The sequence below is a fragment of the Malus domestica genome, chromosome 10 (genome assembly GCF_042453785.1).
Source record: "Malus domestica chromosome 10, GDT2T_hap1".
NCBI lineage: Eukaryota > Viridiplantae > Streptophyta > Magnoliopsida > Rosales > Rosaceae > Malus > Malus domestica.
In genome coordinates, this window is record NC_091670.1 from 31,080,886 (window position 1) to 31,103,091 (window position 22,206).

At 38.3% G+C, this 22,206-nt stretch overlaps 2 protein-coding genes and 1 pseudogene across 3 annotated transcripts; 2 read left to right on the forward strand and 1 right to left on the reverse strand.

Moving 5' to 3' along the window:
- The first annotated feature begins 6,449 nt into the window (after positions 1–6,449).
- On the forward strand, positions 6,450–6,882 carry LOC103445733 (ubiquitin-conjugating enzyme E2 11-like; annotated as a pseudogene).
- A 1,355-nt stretch (positions 6,883–8,237) lies between these two features.
- LOC103445722 (uncharacterized) lies at positions 8,238–9,981 on the forward strand. Its single transcript, XM_008384746.4, has 2 exons — positions 8,238–8,651; positions 9,418–9,981. Exons 1-2 carry the CDS (start codon positions 8,395–8,397, stop codon positions 9,836–9,838), a joined length of 678 nt encoding a protein of 225 aa, XP_008382968.1. The 5' UTR covers positions 8,238–8,394; the 3' UTR covers positions 9,839–9,981.
- Positions 9,982–11,191: 1,210 nt separating this feature from the next.
- Positions 11,192–18,690, reverse strand: LOC103445721 (ubiquitin carboxyl-terminal hydrolase 15). 2 transcript variants are annotated; one of them, XM_008384744.4, is made up of 14 exons: positions 18,405–18,690; positions 17,163–17,597; positions 16,026–16,482; positions 15,479–15,938; positions 15,259–15,404; positions 15,029–15,117; positions 14,479–14,564; positions 14,213–14,375; positions 13,917–14,040; positions 13,618–13,775; positions 13,425–13,509; positions 12,869–13,081; positions 12,242–12,303; positions 11,192–12,048 (listed from the first exon to the last, which is right to left on the reverse strand). In XM_008384744.4, the coding sequence occupies exons 2-14, from the start codon at positions 17,456–17,458 to the stop codon at positions 11,361–11,363; spliced, it is 3,027 nt and encodes a 1,008-aa protein (XP_008382966.1). In that variant the 5' UTR covers positions 17,459–17,597; positions 18,405–18,690; the 3' UTR covers positions 11,192–11,360. The 2 variants fall into 2 exon arrangements, with proteins under 2 accessions (XP_008382966.1, XP_008382965.1); XM_008384743.4 differs by having other exon boundaries at positions 12,869–13,153; positions 18,405–18,673.
- Between the last annotated feature and the right edge of the window lie 3,516 nt (positions 18,691–22,206).

The window sequence follows — 22,206 nt, forward strand, 5'->3', positions numbered from 1 at the left end:
TTGCTCCTGTTGTGTCTAATATGTGGTCGTCTGTGTGAATATGTATTGTTGTTGTATCTTTTTGGAGTTGTTTGCCCATGGTATCTGATGTCCAGATTTATTATCTGTGGCTGGCCATTTCGTTTAACAGGGCGTACATAGAAGTTTACAGGTCTTTGCGACACAGTTAGCTTTTATTCTCAACAGCTTTCTGTTTCATTAACCTGCAAACATTTACTTTGTGCTACATTGTTTATTAGTCAGTTATTTTTATTGCCGTGGCCGTGGTGGCATTAGTTTAACTTTAGTGTTCATAAATGACACTCAAAATATTATCTACCAAATTATTGTTCATTGCTCATGTGTTCTAGTTGGCATTTGTATCTAGAAGTCTACATGAGCATCTCTTTATGGTTTCCTTTGTATTGCACACTGACTACCCATAAAAGTTTGATCTTCCAGCTCCATTTGTATTGCACACTGAGGGACCAGAGGGACCAGGGATAATTGTTGCATTCTATTTATGATGATGTAATCTGTGCATTTGGAACGATGTAATCTATGCATTTTAAAGGCTTGGCTACATGTATAGGTGTGACAAATACAACATTAAACCAGACCCTGTCTGTGGGAAAGGCTCTTCTTCTGAATATATGCCAATCAACATTCTTGTGAGCCCAGAAGTTTCAGATGTCATACACTCTCATACCAGCATGCTTGGTTCTTTTTCTCATGGGTTTACATATTTTGGACACCTCATAGCCTGTGCAGTTGCAATTGAAGCATGCAAGATCTACATAAGTAGTTGAAGGGCACTGAAGAATATGCGAAGGAACTCAAGTTTAAGCACAAGTAGTTGCAACTTGTAAATGTATTGATGGCTGATGGTGAAAAAAATATGTAGACTTTCATGTAAAGCAAAATCCTTTCCCCATTTTGTTTATGAGATGAATAATATTTTCAATAAAGCATCTTTTATCTCTTAAAAAAAAAATTAGACAAGAAAGTGGAAGTTTTCATAATTAAATATAAAAAAATAAAAAATAAAAATTTAGTCCTGGCTAGTCCGGGCCTGCACCAAACACTTCACAATTTTAGTACTGCTTAGTCCAGGCCAAGCTAATCCAGTTTAGTCCCTGAAGCTAGTCCAGTCCGAGTTAGTTTAGTGCAACAAACGCACCCTAAAGATATTATAGCCGTACAATTGCGTGTCGCATAAGAAATCTTTGTTAAGATAAAATTAGGTCTTGAAATATTAAGACTAGCTATTAGATAATAACAAAGATCTATTCTCTACTAGTTGGGGTAATTAAGCCGTGCTTTAGATCTGAGTCCAATAATCATCATAATTTAATTATTTCAAATTGGGGGTTGAAATAATAATATCATATCACATGAATTAAGAACCGAATGAGAGTTCAGTTAAATATAATCAAAATTGGGGTTTTTTTTTTAAATATTAGATCCCTCAAAATTGTAGTAAATCATCACTTTGTGGGGATTAATTAGAGGGCTTATATTATGAAAATTAATTGGATCCCTCTCAATAAAAAGGAGCATTGAGAAATATAATTCTGAAAGGAATTAGAGAAATTGATTTGAATTTCAATAGAATTTCCCTCCACCTAATGCCACACAAAATTAAATTTCTCCTTTAATAATGATTTCCTTAATTTTCATATCGTTTTCCTTCTACAAATCGTTCGAATCACACCCTCTTTCTCTTTCAAAAAATTATATAAAAAAGAGTTGCATCATATGATTCAACCCTTGTCATAAAAATAAAAAATAGAACGATTCAAAAGACTCAATTTCTTGTGTTTAGGTGGTTGATTCAAAACCCCCCTTCACTGATTCAGAACAAATTAAACAAAATGGTTAACCATATAAACCAATTTTTATCTCATAATTAAAAGCCAAACAATGACACGTGTTTATACCATACTTAGGGCCTCTGTATTTAGATCTCGTACAAATACTCGGGGGACTTAAATGTAATTATGTAATAAAGGAAGGGGCAAATATGTAATAAGTGAGGAGCCCTTATTCTATAAAATGACTCATCACCCTCACAATTAGGAGAGGCCAATTCCTAGGCCTTGAAGCCTCCTCACACCCCCTCTCACATTACAGAGGTTCTCTCCCTCACCCCTCAGATAAATACAATATCAGTGTGGACGTAGCCCAAACCTTGGGGTGAATTACGATACATCTTGTGTTATTTACATTTCTTGCAGAGTCACGATCAGATTTACGTTGTTCCAAGATTTCCGATTTTGTGCATCAACATTTGACGTTGTCTGTGGGAAACAATACGAAAGGTTGTGTCGGTTCTCTTTCTTTTTTTTCACCTCCACCATGAATCTGCAAAAACCCAGCAACCCTGTCCTCCAAATCAATCTGCAACACTCTTTCAACTCTCCCACCCAATAACAACAACAGAAAAAGCTGAAAACCGAAAGATTGCAATTCCCCTCTCTCACTGGGTTTGCAGAAATTAAAGATATGGCTGCTATCTGCAAATGGGTTTCTAATAGCCTATTAGCTGACGGGATTTTATGGGTCAACCCACGACCACGGGATTTTGAGAATCTCTCCTTCCCTCATTTTCTGATTTCCGTTTTTACCCTAGTTGCCCTAATCGAGCTCACAAGCTTCGTATCATCAAGCCATGACTACCAAGAGGCATTGTCCAAGGCCATACTATTCTTCGAGGGGCAGAGCTTGGGGGTCTTACATCAGGACCAGCGCCAATCATAGCGAGCTAACTCAGGACTCAGTGACGGGTGGACATGCAACACAGACTTGACCAGTGGCTATTACGATGTCGGTGATAATGTCTAGTTTGGCTTTCCGATGGCGGTCACGACGACAATGCTGGCTTTGAGTGTGATAGAGTTTGGAGATTCAATGCCTCCAAATAAGCTGAGGAACGCTCTCGTGGCAATCAGCTGGGCCAATGATTACTTGTTCAAAACTGTGTCTCAGCCTAACCGGATTTTTGTGCAGCGGGTAGTACAAGGAGTGGAAGCTTTAGGTATCATGGCGCTCAGAGGCACTCAAAGCTGATGACTTTTTTGGTCGGGTCGTTGAGCCCGACTGCTTCGTTTCGAACCCAAGTGGGAACTAGGGAATGATCGACGATGGCAGCGACAGCGAAGACGAGAAGGATGAAGAATTCAGGTCCGCAGCCACGACGAAGATTACGGGCAAGCTTCATTTGCGATTCCGGCGTTCTCTCTTACGCCTTTTATGTTTTGAAATCATGGCGACGAGAAGTAGCACGTGCTAAGCTTGAGACCACCTGCCCCGGCCCCAGCCATCGCCATCGCCACCAAAATGACACCGTCGCTGTCGCAGAATAAGAGGAAGCAGACGGTGATGTTGTGGTCGTGGTCGCTGGTGTGTAGGCTGATGTTGTCTCAGCTGGCCATGGTCGTGGTCGTACTCGACTCTGCTCGCACCGATGGTCGTGGATAATGTGCTTTCCGCGGTGGACCCCAATGGAATTCGCTCTCATGAGCTTCCCCAGCGCCATTGTCGTGCTCAAGTCCTGCGAAGATTCCTTTCCCATGATGAAAGACCTCAAAATCGTACAGAAATACGTCGGTGTCGCCTTTTCCAAGTAAAAACCAAGAAGAAAACTTTTACAGAGACTACCTACCATCCAGCAATGAAAACACTCACGAAGGCTGTCAGGTACTTGATGGGTTTTTACAGCTGGAGTACACCAGCTTGTGTTCAAGCAGCAGAAAAAAAAGAAAGAAGAGGCATATATACCAAAGCTGCTTATGTTGGTGCAGATCTTGTCGGCAAGGTTGAAAGAAATATTCCCGAGGATGACCCAAGAAACCCAACTGTGATAGCTGATAATTACCTGCGCACTTCCTCAACCAATACGGAAGCGTTGTCTGCCATCTGCCAAAAGGGAAAAGAGAAAGCAAAAGCAAGGAATAAACAACTTACTAGAATGATGTGATTTACTTTTCTTGGCAGATGTATGATGTGATTTATTTTTCTTATCTTTCGGAGACATCTGTATAAACCCCATCAGAGGGTAATAAAATTAAAAAAAAAAAACGTCAAGCCCAAAATAAATGGGCTAGAATGTTGTTTGGAGGGCGAAGGCCCATAAGCCCAAAATAACACCAACCAGGTGACCAAAAGTACGTCCAGTACTACCAAAAAAAAAATTCGGCAACCTGCCGCTGTTATCACCAACCAGGTGATCAAAAGTATGTCCAGTACTCCAAAATTATACATGAGCATCACTCATGTCAATCATACATAAACATTCATGACCATCATTCATGTCAACATTCATGAGCATCACTCATGTCAACATTCATGAGCATCACTCATGTCAACATCCATGAGCATCACTCATGTCAATCAACATAAACATTCATGAGCATCACTCATGTCAATCAGCTTCAAAAACTTCATTTATAAAGCTCTACCTTCAAAAGCTTTATTTACAAAAGCTCTAGCTTCAAAAGCTTCATTTACAAAAGCTCTAGCTTCAAAAGCTTCATTTACAGAGCTCTAACTTCAAAAGCTTCATTTATAGAGCTCTAACTTCAAAAGCTTCATTTACAAAAGCTCTAGCTTCAAAAGCTTCATTTACACAGCTCCAGCTTTAAAAACTTCATTTACAAAAGCTCCAGCTTCAAAGCTTCACTTGCAAAGCTTCACCTACAAAGCTTCAGTGCAGGGTATACAAATACTGCCTCCGAACAACCGCCACTTCGGCCCATACATGGATTCAATTTGAAGTCTCCAGCCAACAGACTCTATTGACCGAAGACTTGGGGGACTACATTATGTACCATATATTGGGCCTCAACTGGGCCTCATGAAAAATACTTGGGGGACTTAGCCCATTATTTATGTATTGAGGAGCGATCCCTTATTCTATAAAAGGGACTCCCTCACTTTCATTAGAGAGCACCCATTGTTCATGTACTGAGGAGCGAGCCCTTATTTTATAAAAGGGACTCCCTCACCTTCATTAGAGAGCATCGCCGCCAGCTGAGCAACCGCCTCGCTGCGAGCATCACTCCTAACCCATCACTTATGTATTGAGGAGCAAGCCCTTATTCTATAAAAGGGACTCCCTCACCATCATTAGAGAGCATCGCCGCCTACTTAGCAACCGCCTCGCCGCAAGCATCAACTCTAGCCCACATTTATGTATTGAGGAGCGAGCCCTTATTCTATAAAAGGGACTCTCTCACCATCATTAGAGAGCATCGTCGCCTACTGAGCAACCGCCTCGCCGCAAGCATCAACTCTAGCCCACATTTATGTATTGAGGAGCGAGCCCTTATTCTATAAAAGGGACTGCCTCACCTTCAAACGCCACAAGCCGAGCCAACCAAGGCAACATAAGCCACAAGCAGAGCAGCCTCGCAACATGTGCTACTTCTAGTTGAGCATCATTTCAGATTGGGCACCGCCTCATATCGAGCATCAGTTCAAGATGACATCTAGTTACATCAGCCCACACATGGACTGAATTTCAAGTCTCCAGCCAAAAGACTCTCTTGACTGAAGACTTGGGGGACTACTGTTTATACCATACTTAGGGCCTTCGTATTTAGATCTCGTACAAATACTCGGAGGACTTAAATGTAATTATGTAATAAAGGAATGGGCAAATATGTAATAAGTGAGGAGCCCTTATTCTTTAAAAATGACTCCTCACCCTCACAATTAGGAGAGGCCAATTCCTAGGCCTTGAAGCCTCCTCACATCCCCTCTCACATTACAAAGGTTCTCTCCCTCACCCCTCAGATAAATACAATATCAGTGTGGACGTAGCCCAAACCTTGGGGTGAACCACGATACATCTTGTGTTATTTACATTTCTTGCAGAGTCCCGGTCGGATTTACGTTGTTCCAAAACCTCCGATTTTGTGCATCAACAACATGCATGGATAAGATTAGCTTGCATGGGTGTCTCCAGATTTTACCTTCCAAACTGATAACGTGTTTATCCACCGGATCACTCAGCGGATCACTCATTTCTGAAGTTGCTGAGATCTTGAAAACCAAAAAAGCAAAGATAGCCCTGCAAGTCCACAAGGTTAGATAGATCAATGCTAAACCATGCCATCTTGGAAGTTAATGGTCTTAATTAATTATAATTAGGCAATCTCGAATTTCATATCCACCTTTCATTCTTGTTTTTGTTTTCATTAACGCTAAGCCATGCCGTCATCTTAATAGTTGCTAAACCCATGCCATCTTGGAAAATCAATGGCCTCAATTATTGCTCCAAAAAGATATGAAACTAATGTACAAATTAATCCTATAAATTCAAGAGAATGGAGTAGATTGTAAGCTATACAGTACACAACAGTTTCATCTTCGATCAAAGCGCGATCAGTGCGATTCATCAGACAAGTACGTACCAAGGGCTTCGGTAGAGACTTGTTTCATTTCCGAACTTGCTTGCGAAGAGGTCAATGGCTGCCGCAAAACGCATTTTGAAGGAGCTCAAAGATTTACAGAAGGATCCTCCTAATCATATCAGTGCAGGTCCTCAATCCTCCGGAAACCTATTCAAATGGCAAGCTACAATTATGGGACCCCCTGCTAGCCCATATGAAGGAGGTGTATTCTACCTTGAGATTAACTTCCCAGCCAAGGGTTCAGTTTAAGACTAAGGTATACCACCCAAACATCAGTAGCGTTGGAACCATCTGTCTCGATACCCTAAAAAAAAATTGGAGCGCTGCTCTTAGTCTTTCTAAAGTGTTGATCTCAATATGCTCATTGCTAACTGATCCAAATCCCGACGACCCTCTCGAAAAGAAGATTGCTCGGCTCTATAAAAATAATCGAGGCAAGTACGAAGAAAATGCACGTATCTGGATTCAGAAGCATGCAATGGGATGATTTTCATGATCAAATATTGCCCAGATTAGAATAAGTAAGAGATGTATCAAAATAACGTCATGAATACATGCATGTAGGCTTGATGAAGAATAATATATAGAATATGTGATAAAGAATAACAAGACTCATGAGCAGCTGATCATATGTAATAGCTTCTTTATTTTAGTGATAATGTTTCATAGTTAATAGTTTTCGTACGAATCAAAGTTGAGGACAACAAAAGTATAGATCAGACATGTTACACCTCAATTAGAGAGAGAGAGCATGCAATACGATCGGTTGGGATGGTAAAAAAAGTCATGCTCACAATAAAAATATCTGGAACGAGTTTTTCTTTCTTTCTTTTTTTTTTTTTTTTTTTTTGGAGATTTTTACTAGGTAATTTTACTCTTGGTTTTTCTACCTGATTGTGTTTATTGAGTGTATAGTTTAAGCTATCAATTCCTATAGCTCTTTATTGTGCTTGGTGTGTAAACCTTTATTAATCATCGTCCATAGATCATAACAATCAAGCAATTAATCTACGTTTTCACAACTTTGTGCATATAGCAATAAACCCTAATTGGAGAAGCTATTATGGGACTTACTTGCAGTGGAAGACATCACGATTTTGATGAGTGTTTGTTTTCCCTTCTCTGAAATCCTTTAGCGTTCCTTGCTCTCAATAGGACTAGCAATCATAAGAGAACAACCTTGATTTGAGAAGAAGGATCAAGCTACTTATACGACAACTGCTCTACCTATCATAGATCAGTTTTTAAGAATTTGTAACCAACTCTAATTCTAAGAATTAATTATATTAATTCACTTGATTAAACCATGTGTTAAGCCTCAATATATCATAATCCCTTATTTACTTGTTGTGTGACATACCAAAATAAATTGTTTGATCAACTCACATATGAAAAACTCTTATACATGGTGATCTCAACGGATCATTTGGGAACTAGATCCCACTGTTTCATCAATATGCTTCATTTCAGTTTCTTTGAAATCTGTATCGGACTCGGACTTCTCTGCATTTTAATTTCTTCTTAATTCTAATTACGAATTAATAAACAAGCAATAAGTACATAACTTTGCTCAAAGTGACAATATTTTTGTTCAAAATAATAGGTTTGTGTTAGAATTTAATGTTAAACTTATAAAGGAGCTATGTACCGCTGTGAAAAAGTATACTGCGTTAGGGTGCACAAGATCAAACAAAAACAGAAAAATCTTTACCATCAAATAATCAATCGTGCTTCAACGGCTGGATTTTGATTCCAGAAAAATCGACAAAGATCTCACAAGCGTGTACATTCATGAACCGCTAAAATCAGTTGTAAATGACCCCAAAAACTTGCAAGAATCACAATAGTGCCACAAGCACAAGTTCTAAAAGTATGTGGACCTGAGGCATTTGGATGCTCTTCAGCAGAATCAGCACCATACCAACCTCACAAAGTTTACCCTATCTTTCTGTAGTATATAAATAACAAAAATACATGCATCTTTCTCTACTACTCATCCATGGCTTCTTTCAGTATGTTTAAGCTCTCATTTTTCTTGAGCCTTCTCTCCAATCTGAACCTGGGGTTGTGGCCACAAACTCAAAACAGTTTGGTAATATTTCCACCATCATGTAACAGCATAGAGTGTCCTATCTTCGACACAGTCGAGGTCGGGAATGGCTACGAAGTCCGTCGATACAATTCGACAGAGTGGATGTCGACTTCTCCTATTCAAGATATCTCTCTTGTCGAAGCCACCAGAACTGGCTTCTTACAGTAAGTTTCTTTTTTCCCCTTCAATTTTTCTGTATTCTTGGTATTTTACCTTTTTATTTCCTTGTTCATATGTTCTTGCTGAGCTAGATTTATTATGGGAATTTCTTCTTGCGGATATATGTTATATATACATATATGTATATGTGGGTGAATGTGAATGTGAAAAATAATGGTATGTGGTGGTTGGTTATATATAGCCCTCTTTCTGTCGAACCATACATGTTTCATTGTTATATCTCATGTGTTCTCGATAAACAATGAAATATTTGATTCCTCCTCTCTCTATGGTCAGCATACATGTGACCCCATTCTTAAGAGAGATACCTTTAAAAGGAATACCATTGTGTTTAAATTTCAACATGACAAACTGTCTTGTGTTTAAATTTCCATCTAAAAATCATCCTTGCGAAAAATTATTGAAATCCAAAATCGTTTCACCATTTGATTATCATCATGAATAATTAGTTCTTTTAGAAGAAACATTGTGTCCGACCATTTCTTACGTGATTATTGGATGAAAGAATATTAAAATTCGCATACTATAGGTCTTGCATTCAGATATTCTCCCTCTCTCTCATTATCTCTTGTAACAATATCGCTTGTAACAAATAATCTCACAAGGAAACGATCTAGCGACTCTTGTAGTAAATGAAATTGATTTGAAAGCGGAAACTTAATGAAATGAGGAGTTTTAATACTGATAAAATCAAACTTTTTCTTTAATTTAAGCTACATACGAAAAGTCTCATATATGTTAATTACACAGGTTGTTTGACTACATTCAAGGGAAGAACAAGTACGAAGAGAAAATAGAGATGACTGCCCCAGTCCTCAGCGAAGTCTCACCAAGTGAAGGACCCCTCTGTGAGTCCTCATTTGTGGTGAGCTTCTATGTGCCAAAGAAGAACCAAGAAAACCCACCACCAGCAGAAGGCCTTCATCTTCAAACATGGAAACCTAAATATGTTGCGGTGAGGCAATTCAGTGGATTCGTATCTGACTACAACATCGGAGAAGAAGCTGCTGCCTTGCAGGCCAGTCTTGCAGGCACTGTTTGGTCTGCTGCCATTGACAAAAGCCATGCAGCCAATCACACTTCAGCTTATACTGTTGCACAGTACAATTCGCCTTTTGAATTTGATCACAGGGTGAATGAGATATGGATGATATTTGATTTAGAAGAGTGATTGATGTATAGAGAGAACATAATTACCATGCTTCAAGCCTCAAATCACATCTGTAGTAAGTGAATATGTCCGTGGTTGGCATAGTACTATTTGAAATTAAGCTTCCATCTTTTTATCAGACATACATTACCAGTTTTGCTAAATATATCAGACTGCGCAAATGCACTATTACATATATGGAAATCATGAGTTGTAAACAAACTAAAAACCCTTGAATCAGACTAGTGGCTTCTTGAAAGACTTCATTAACTCAGATTGGAATATTAAAACAAACAAAAAAATGATGCAGCATTGCATTGTCCGACCACCTCCATTCGACGACGACACAACACTACAATTCCTTTACACGGCATCGCACCACATTTCCAGTTCGTAAACACAGAAGTTTGTTGTAAACATGAAGAACGAGAACCAGATTGTCGTGGAGCTGCTTTTACATTGCATAAGAGTTTTAAGTGAGAACCAGATTCTTGGTGGAGAATCCACGATTACCAACTCTTTTAAGGAGGTGAGGTGACGAATCCCATCTGGTAGTGAAGCCAAGTAGGAGCAAAGTTCAATTTCAAGCTTTGAAAATTTAAGGTCCCTGGTTTTCAAAGAGATTGGATTTGTTTTAGGGTGTGAGAGAATAAGCTGCGGAAGCTTCAGCCATGCTGTTCCACCTTGACTTCATTATTGGCTTGCTTTTGCTCTGGATCAAGAACAACTTGGAGTTGAGCAACAATCAGCCGAAGCTTCTGCAACTTATCTCTCACACCCTAAAACAAATCCAATCTCTTTGAAAACAAGGGACCTTCTTAAAACATGTTTTCTTATTCTCAAGGGATTAGATGTTTCAAACAGTACCTATAAAATCGGCATCAAACCCACCACGAGACTTTCATGAACATAGATGCAAAACATTGAATAATGAATCGGCAGATAAGGTAGTCTACCTCAGTATAAAATCTCCATTTAAATATTGAAAGCAAAGAGAGGTGAAACAATAATGTTCCACCTTGACTACTTAACTTCCAGCATGTTGCACACTTGCACTGGGAAGTCCATACCTGCAAATTATTTTTAACTTCTTTTTCTGGTGCAAAATGTTTTTTACTACTTGCTAGTGTCAAACTTTGTTACAGTTTACCATCTAGCAAGGGATTCCAAAGGCAGGCAGCCGTGGATTTAACTTTTCCAAGATAGACAAGCCTACAGTGAAATCAGTACAAGTATAGGTAACCAACGTCTGAAATCAATTCAAAGTTTTCCAACTCATAACAACATTTCCTTGAAAGAACTTCAGCTGGCAGATTGAAACACAAGGAAAAGATATTCCGAAGACAGATTGAGCAGAGACATCCAGTAGACAGATTGAAGCATAGGAAAATCCCAGGACTCGACAATTTCCGGTGATAAGTAGATTGTTACATTTACTTGTTTTGATATAAAACATGCCCCAACCAACAACACATTGAAACCAAAAATTTTGGGGCACAGCTCCTACCAGACTAAATCAACTATCCAATCAGAATCTCATGGATTAGAGTTTGCAATGATCTGAAGTTCGGTCAAGACTATGCATTGGGTTAGTCCCATATCTTACAAACGAGCTGCATTTACTATCCAGAGGGTGTTCGGTTTGTGAATCACTGACCTGTCTTGAATAGTTTCGTTTCTGTACTCTGTCAACGGGATGGGTTGACAAGCATGAATCCAAAATAACACCCCTTTCCTTGGAAACAAATCTAGTGTGTGGCCTACTATTGGAAAATTTTCTACAGGATGCAGAACTGTGAGAATACTCCGGAGCATATAAAATTGAACAGACTGGATCGATATTGCAAGCATCGGCACAATCCACAGTACTGAAAGAGTCTCTTGTACTCTCAGTCGTGAACGAGGCCTCATCAGAACTTGTAAAAAGAGACCAATCACTTGACGTAGCATCAGAGAACTCCACACCGATGGGCCCACCATATGTTTCCATCCTAGGGAAAACATTCCTGTTAGAACTCCTAAGGATATCATTAGCGGTGCTGTTGCCAAAGGCAGCTGCAATCTCTGGCCTGATATCATCTGGTAAATGCTCTGGCCTAGCAAATTGCCTGCTGTGTTTGCTTTGATCTAGCCTTGACTTCTGAGCTTTCAACAGGCATTGATTTTCTAAGCCTGGAACTTGCTCCTTGATAGCTTTTCCAGAAAATCCTCCTTGAGGGCGGGGACAAGACCTGAGAAAGAAAGAAGAATATGTAGAATACCATCAATCAAACCCCTCCCAGTTCACAATTACCATAGTTCGTACTATCTACTTAATGCAATATATTCCAACATACAATCATATGAATGCTACAACCCCCAATAAAAAGAAACGGTAAGGAAAAGAGATCGGGGCAGGTTCTTTTCAATGCCATTTAGACATACCTCATGTAAAATAAGATATATGCTCCTTCCATCATAACCTGGCTCATTGAAACGGGGTGAACCTGTTCATGAAGCATGACCAACCTTAGGACCCAACTCATAGACGGAAAATAAATCAAGAAATATACACTTCAATCATTCGTTTGTCTGTCAAACACATGCACCAAGGGGAACCATGTCAACACTCAAAAGGCATAAATGCAAGGAGCATATAATAGGAATTCTAACCAATCCATACATTTCCATTTTTTCTTACGGAATAAACTACGGGTCCACTGCTTGTGAATTGGTATAGTGATAGAGGGTATAATATACAGATGTTCCTTAAGCAGCTACGCTTTATTTATAGTGACCAAAGAACGTAGAGTATAACAACAAGGCTTCAAAAACCATAATTTATACAAGACAGGTATTGATGTCTTATCAATATCATGACACTGATAATGGAGGCTCTTCCACCCACTTCAATATTTTCAACAAATTGGGATTCTTCCAATATTTTCAAGCACTCGGTATATTCTGGATAAACTTCCATTTTATTTATGTGTTATAGGGAAACAAATTTGAACCATTTTCACAAAATCCCCAAATCCTTGCACTAAAATGTTGATGAGAAAAGGCGTTTACCTCAGTGTCATCTATCCTGAACCAATCACCTCGCATGTCTTTCACATATGCCACATAATGTCCAGAGAAAGATGCATTCTGCGTATCCAAATGCACCACAACACCATATAGCAAGTAAAGCGGAGGAATGTCACCCGTTCCAGTCATAAATGGAATCATATCCAGCATGTCTGGAAAAGTGATGCACTTGTTTATTTTTCCATAATTTCCCTCCTGGTGAAGAACCAGTGATGATTCAGTATTCCAGCAACAGAAGTAGTGCCAAGCATAAAAAACCAGAAAGCCCTGCAGTTATCTAGCAGGAAGGTGTCAAATCTGAAATTTCTTTTTAATGGGTGGAAGTTGGAAGCACGACATGACTAGGGATTTGAATTGTGATTTGCATTGGGTTTCAGTAAGTGACAGTTCATAAAATGCCATTCATTAGATTAACTTGATTACCACTCCTGCTTAATACCAAGTTGTAAATCATTAGTTGTATAGACTTTAAAGACAACAACAACAAATCTCAAAAACCAGAAAATTCCTCACTCTCAATTTTAAATCTGATCGATACCTGAAATCTCTTCAAGACAATTGTGAGGATATTTGGCGCCTCATGTATGCTCAATTGCTTCCTGGCTCGAACATAAGCAGCACACCTTTTCCACAAAAATGTGGGTTTGTAAGTCACTGAAGTTGTACCGTAAAACTAAAAACTTAAAAACGTAATCTGGGTTCTAACAAATACTAAATTTAGGTCATCAAACCTTCCACATCTGTACATGTTTTCTCCATCCAAATCTTCAGGGGTTGTAAACTGAGTCAGCGCATCTTCAAGTGACTCAACCCAACCAAATATCTCTAAGGTAAGATCCATGATGTTTTCATATCGTTCTGACTCATGATGACATCTCAAACACTTGACCTGGTGGCATAAACATTGATATATCCATGATCAATGTGGCGGGAAGAAGAGCATAAATTAAAAAACAAGGGGGAAAAAGAGCAGTTTGATGAAAAGATGATTCATAACAACTTGAAAAATGTGCAAGTACTCAATAAGCACCTTTGATCTGAGATGTCCGCCAAATGTATGTTGTATAAAAGTTGTTTCTTGCAATCTAGGATCAACCTTGCTTTCACCACCCAGCCCCTCCAAGCATATAGATTGCATTGACGTAACTAGAAGCCTGGATAAATACAGCACACATGATATACTAAAATTCCTTCCACAAAATTTGGAACTTCAATATTTTGAATTTAATTTCTAAAACTGAATACATACGGAGAGTTGGTACAGATGCAAATGCTAGCACATCAGTATTAAGAACAAAAACACATAACTAGTAAATTTTGACAGACCTTAAGAATTCATGTGCATCTTCTTGACTTCCATCACCAATTTGGCAATTAATACTCCTCATATGAAAAAGAATTCGACTAGGAGAAAGTGGGCCCCCACTTTCTCGTAGCATCATCACATGTTGCTCCAGCTCACACATGAGACACCAATCTTTACCACAACCTAATACATATTGTAAACAAAAGTGATTCACGTGTGCTTACAAACAAAACGCAGCCATGTATATTTATTGGAAAATTAAGTGGATATGAGGAAAGGTAAGTACAGGCTCTTGAATGTGATCTGCGAAGCAAATAGATAATGAGAGGCTTTGTGCAGGTTAAGCACTGCAAGACGACATTTGCATAGCAACTGCAAGAAAAAAAAAATATTTAATCCCAATAACCCAATGATACAACACGTCAACTATGAAAAATGAATGTTCCAATTGCAGGGCTTTACTCATATGAATCCCATGATCAACAACCAGTCTGCATCTCCACAAAGTACTTTAGTCACCTTTTAGTCAAACTTTTATCTCTCTTGTATTAGTTGTATATTCTTTTATGTATTTAGAAAATGTAAAGGTTATAAGAATCAAAATCAGGAAATTACAGGCCGGCTATGTAATCGATCACCAAAAATTAAGATACACGCCAGGTGTTTAATTTGACGAATTACTATAAGCAGTACAATGAGATCAATCCTTGTGTTACTTCTGATCTAGTCATGCCAATCAACAAATCTTCACCTCTTTATTTTACTGATAAGTACGAATGGAGTTTTCATTTCTAATCCACAACCTAATAATGCAAATATAAGCTATCCTAATTTACCTGTTCCCACAATTCAAAAGGCCCCGAGGTGATAAGTCAAAGACTTCGCACTGAAGGTACTTCACAAACTCATCATAAGGAAACAGGACCTGAGAGCACACATCAATGACAACGTCCATTCAACTCAGAACCAGAAGAAGAATATAACTCATGGAAAAGGGCAGTAAATAACTCAGGAGACCTTCCATTCAAAAAATTATATGGGGATCAATTGAAACAGAGTTGGTGACCTTAGTTTTCTGTTGGTAACCATTCAATTCGGGGACTTCCTGTCTGGTAAAGTTCTTTGGCTTCTTTAGACCCATCATCTTCATGATCCTTACATTTGCAATTCCATTGCTCCCTTGTGCAGTGGTATCTCTCATTCTAGTGATTTCTGCAGCACAAACAGAGTTATAGCAACTATAATGTGCAAGGCATGTTTACAGAGTAGTGGGCTACTAGACTGACTTGAAACTTCAGCAATTTGTTCCTGCCCCTCTCTCTCTGAGTAACACTGCTCTCCGGAGACTTCCATTGTTGATTTTGGTAATTTAGACAACTTGGTCCCAAGGGAATACGGAGCTCTTTTAGCCTTTACTTCAGTCTTCATTTTCGTCATTTCAGCACATTTGAACTCTGCTGTTTCATAATTGGATAATCTTTCCTCTTTAAGGTAATTTCCTGCATTCGGAATGAAGTCCAACCCATTTTCATGCACATCTATTCCACTTTTTGAAGAATATGACGAGGATGTTGATCCAGAGTTGCTTCCTGATTCATATATGTAGCCACTTTGACTTTGAGACTTATCAATCTCACGCACCGTATTTCTTGAAGTAGCTTGACCTTTCATATAACTGTCAGAAATATTGAAATTTTGCATCATAGCATTTTCTTCCTCTGCTAAGTGAGAGTCACAATTTCTTAACTGCAGCCACCAATATAGCACAATTATTTGACATCAAATCACAGATGTATAGAAAGATTAATGATAAGAGAATAACATGATACAAACCTTATGCTCCATAAAAACCTCTTTTGATGAATTAACATTAGAAGAGCCCGAATGGGTAGTCCAACCAAAAGATGTTTCTTCAGAAGAATCAAATGCAACTCCAACTTTTTTTCTTAATTCTCTGTGGGATTTTCTGGAAACCCACTTGTCCACACTTCTTCTCTCTGGCATGGAAACTTGAGAGGTATCAACTAAAGAAGCACAATCAAGCATAACGGGGGCACCAGTGCTTGTTGAAGGATAAATTATATTATCTGGTGGTGCTTGCTCAGCCAAAATGTGCTCCATCTTACACCCAAAGTACTGTGAATTGATGCTGTCATTAGGTAATAACTTCTCATGAAAAGATTCTCCAAATGAGACAGCCTTAGGAGATGAGCTTGAACTAGTAGGTTCCAACTGCAGGCATTCTTGCCTGTGAACTTCCCTCCAGTGAATTATTTGACACTTACCAGAACTGCATATAATCCATGTAAACATTTAGAGACCGAGATCATGTTGCACCTTTAGCTCATAATCAGATATATTTATTTGATAAAATGTTCGTGCTGAAAAGTATGTATCACATGCATTTGCATGTTTCTCTAAAGTATGTATCACATGCATTTGCATGTTTCTCTTTTGCAGTTCTCTTTTTTACATTGATAGTACCATATTTGGTAAAAGACGATGAAATCCCCAAATGAGCTACATGAGTTAGCTGAATGTATAACTCCCACAACCATCTAACTACCTAAGTCGCTCTTTCCCCAAAACCTAAATCATGGTTTAATGTAAAATATAAATAGATATTGAGTTCTCTGCTTGAATATGGTGAAGACAAATTTGACCAAAAGGGACCGAATCAAGTTTTCCCTTTTTTTTTTTTAATTACAAAACCACATTTTGAGCACACAATGAAAGCACCAAATGTAGGTTATATAACCACTGCAAGAAATTAAACAAAATATACAGCTGTAGTAGATCTTGAACAAACCACCAATTCTATAGTGCATAAGTCACACTGGTTGCAATACTGCCATTTTTAATTAAGTTTCAATTTCCTTTATTGGACAAGCAATTTTTTTTATTATTGTAAAATAAAGGGAGAATATACTGACAGAAAATATGTGTTCTTGCTATAAAATTAGAGCATACCAATATCTGATGGATTTGCATCTAGAGCAGCGGGTTGTAGCTGTACTATAGCATCTGGCACATACTTGAAGTCCATTCTTCGAAGGATTTGAAGAAGACACAGGAGGAATAACAGCAGCAATGGCCATTGTTTCTACTCTAAGAGCTTCTTCTGCAGCCAGTTGAGCAAGCAAACTTACCCTCTCTGTCTTCTTAGATGTCTCACTCCATTTTCCAAGTAAAACATAAGCAACTAAAGGGAGTACAACGAAAACCAGAAACAGAGCAGGTATATCAGCTTCCCTTGGCTCAAGCATGTCCTCACCAGCATACTCATGTCCAATACCCCGTCAAAGTCACTAACCGGGAGATGATCTCTCAAAGTTACAAAATTTAAAGTAGGTTGACAGCATAAAGTGCAAGGTAATCACATTCCACCAGGGCCACCACTCAGACCTGTCAAATTTTCAGATTAATATTTTCACAAAACATGGTTTTGATTCAAAACATAAATTCCCATACTACATTTTTCATTTCAGTACAGAACATTACAAATATTTACATACAGGGAGCATGAACAACTTCTGTGCCCTGAATTCAAAACAGATTTGTTCAAATATTTACATACAGGGAGCATGAACAAAGTCTGTGCCTTGAATTCAAAACAGATCTGTTGGTTCAGCTAAAAGGAATAAATGACCTATGTTTACCACAACAGTGTTGAAATAGCAGTTGTCTTTTAAAAATTTTCTTATTCCGGTGAAGTAGCTTATGCCAAACATTGCATCAGTCCGATAAAACAGGATATACGAAAAATTGCTTATCGAAACAATAAAAGAAGCAATGAGCCCCTAATAGAAGCAATGTGAATAGCTACAAAATCTCACACTTATGAGCACACCCAAATTGAAATCTAAAAGAACCCCATTTAAGGAATCCATCATATTTCTCCCAATCTTTGCAAATATCATGGCATTCTGCTAACCAAATCCCTAAAAGCAGACCAGCAGTTTCCCATAAACGCCAGAAACTCAAAACTATTAAAAAAATCTTTCTGCAAGAACATTACTTTGGCAAACTTTGTCTTCTACAATTGAGCAAACCAGCTAATTATTCCTCCCATTTCAAATTTAATGGGAAAACAAAATACAACCCACTACAGAACAAGCAATGCAAATCTGAGATTCAAGCGCAAAACACTGAAAAACCATTCCAAAAGTACACAGAGAGAGAGAGAGAATGGAGCAGCTAGAAGAGGCATACCTGATGCACAAGCAAGAAATCTGAGCAAAATCCAACTCACAGTCTGAGCTCTGCTTCCTCCAGTCCTCCTCCTCCACTATCCTCTTCTGGATAAAAAAATAAAAAATGATTCTTTGATTCCTCTGACGGTAAGCTCAAAAAAAAAAAACTCTTTCAGTCTTCCACTCTCTCTCTCTGTCAGTCTTTCACTCTCTCAGTCTCTCTCTCCCCCTCTCCCTCTCTCCCTATTTCACTTCACACTTCCCAAACCCCTTCACACCTCACTTTTTTACCCTCGGGAATTCTCATCTGCATCCTCAAAAACCCAAATCAATGTGTGCTCATTGAGATCTGGACACGTGGCGCGAACCCTTTGGAGCCCAAGTCTGCAGGTGCGGGACCCACCAGGCCCATGTTGCAGAAACGTGATAAAGTTGATGTGATTGATTGGTTTGGGGCCGTAGGATCTGGGCCGGGGGGTGGACTAGGGTCAAAATAATTAAATGATATAATTTCGGGGTGGGACCCGCGGGATGATATTCCCAATAATTTTTGGCAGGGGACCACGTTTAATGGTCGATTCCCATGGGATTGAATTGAAATTTGGAAGAGAGGATAATTGTTTGCGGAGGCAGACATGGTGAATTAAAAAATGGAGGGGAGGAGGAGAATAGTACTGCGTTTTTAGCAATAAAGAATTATTGAGGAGTCTACTGATGTTAAGTAATGTACGCAAGATTAAATTTTGTAAATCAAATAATATTAATGTTAATGATTAAATTATTATTTAAATATTGATTAACGTTTTAATTTTTATTGGTGACACATTAGTTGGATTATAAATTTAACTTAAACATTTAATCTATGTAGCATTATCATGTGATTTTTTATATTATAATTGATTTTTTTTTTTTTTGAAAATGTTCTAGCATCAAAATGTCAAATTTTTTAATATAAATTTGAAATTGACATTTATATGAAATTTTGATATCTTTTAAAATTTTATTTTTCGATATATTAAATTAAACTATTATAATAATAAATATTTTAAAACAAAAATATTAATAAAATCTATTTAATAATAATTATAAAAAAAATTGAAGTTGCTGTCAATTTTAGCAACAAGGGTGAATGTGACAACACGTCCCTAGTTCTACAATTTTATAAATTTTAAAAGAATGAATTTACGAAAATGCCTTAGAGATGAAGGTTTTGACTTTCATTGACCAACGTGTAGAGAAACGTATGACTTATTCACTTAGCGCATTTGTGTAGTACTCGTTGATATGAACGCATAAACGAAAGCCGTTTGCGAGTCCGGATTATATCGGTATAGTTATAGACATTTGAAATTGATTATTTAAAGTTTAGTTATAAATTAATTCAAACTCCCACCATGAGTGGTAACCAAACAATTTTAAGAGAGGAAAAGGAGAACCAATCAAGAAGGGAGAAGGAAAGGGAAAAAGAAAAAAAAAAGAAACATTCCCGTCGGGCAGTGCACCCACACACCCAAGTCGGCCAAAATCCGGCCAAATTCTGCCATTTTGTCTTGTGGAACACCATATCCACCACCTACAACATCTTTCCCAATCTTTCTTCTTCCATCTTCACTCAAGATTGAAGAGTTTTAGGCCCAAAAACGCAAAGAACAGCACTGGAGCACCAGAGGTGTTCGACGGTGATTCCTTCGATCTGGTGAGTTTCACCACCCACCACCACTCTTAATCAACTCCTCTTAGACCTAGGAACAAGAACCAAGCAGTTGTAAGGGTGTTGGAACATTGAGGAAGTCGAATCGAAGAACATCCATCTTAGGTTTCCAGCGGGTTTGAGTGAAATTGGAGCCTTTCCCGACTAAATTGGACTTGACCACAGGTATAAAACTTGTTCTACTCATTGAGATCTTCATTTCTGTAAAATTTGGTAATTTTTAGAAATAGTTGGAATTTTTGGCGAATCGGGATGGTCGACCGCCACCCGCAGCGGCGCGTGGCCAGCGGATTAAAGATGTCGTTCTAAGTCATTTTAAGTGCCATAGTTCATAGTTGATATCCATATGATGTGAATGGATTATTCTAAACCTAGGTTGTTGAAGGTATATCACTTGATTATTATATAAATCGACGATCTGACCTTTGGATCGTTACTAAACTTTAATATGTGATAACACATAATATTTGAAAATTATAGGAATTGACGGATCGGGAATTCAACATGCGGATCTTCCCGAATTGGATTTGCAAGTTCATAAAATAAACGTTAACCGCCACCTTGTTTTGGCAATTGACAGAGATCTAACCGTTGGATCATAGTGAAATTTTAGGATAATATTTTAGAAGCATAATGTGGATCTTTGGAAGTTTCTGATCGGAAATCTATAAAGTGGATCTTCCGGATCAAGTTACATAGAGTTATGGACCCTACCATCGATCCTTGATCGACGGTTGACTTTTGATCAATTGTTATCAAATCATTCTAAAACATCTTTAGGGATGTGTTTTACGTAAATTACATGATCTATTGATAAGGATTATGAGATGTGGTTTGAAAATTGTCCTAGGCACCGTTCGTCCGGGACGCCTCGATGTACATGCTAGGAAAATGGTAGGGCGGACTCCAGGTAAGTGGATCTTTTCCTTTTTATCGTATATATATACATGATTGATAATTTGAAAAATACTCTTAAATTGAATTATGCAATTTGTGCCATATTATATATATTTATATGTTTTAAAGTACTATGAGACGGTTGAGTTTAGATTATGTCATGGTATATCCATATGCATATTACCTACAAATAATTGATGTGAATTACGATTGGCTTGATCCCTGTTTAGGGTACGTAGACAGTCTAACGAGACGTTAGATGCAGCCATACAATAAATGAGGTTAAATAATCGAGACAAAAGCCTTGTTTGGGGAATTGAGCAATGTGAAGGAATTTGGTGAAAATGTGAGATTTAACCTTATGATTTTGGTGGTCAAATGTTGGTCATAAATCAATGTGTGAGAAATTGAGAGATTGAAGTAAAGAATCGAAAGTAATGATAGTTAATTAAACTAATATTTAGTTAGACTTGTTCCCAATAATTATTCCCAAAATAAATAGTTCGGGAGTAGGGCGTTACAGATTATGCATATTTTGCCATGTTATATATATGTATATATTGGTAAATGCTCTGACATGGTTGAATATTAGATTGCATCATGGCATATCCATATGTATACTACCTGTAAGTAATTACTGTGAATGCCTTGAAATGCGAAGAGGAACGCAGGATGCACCGGTAAGTTCAGGTGAGTTATGGTGTTACTTGAAATGATCGAGTTATGGCATGACCATATTTATACTTTAGGCAACTTCGACCTTGTCGTACAGGTTGCAGTAATAGGCAACTCCGACACAGTCGTATAGGTTGCCAATGAGTCGTACATGTTATAATAAATGCAGTTAGACCTCATAAACCTGCACCCAGGTGTTAGTGCTTCTACCCAAGGTTAGGGCCTAGCCTTTACGTGATCATTCACCTCCCACACCACACGCTCAATTTGGATCCAAGGTAGGTGCTAGCCTGTCGTACAGACTACATTAGGTGGTTTTGACTCGTAAGTGACTTGCGATACTTCGCACAGCCTTCATGTGATCGTAGCACTTGAGCGTATTTATTTACACCTAGGCTGTTGTACAGACCATTTTAGGTGGTTCCGACTCGTGTGCAGGAATTGGTAGATAAGCTATATTAGTGACTCTAACTTATGAGCTAACATTGATTGATGAGATATGAATGAGTCGTACAGGTCACTATAGGTGACTCCGACC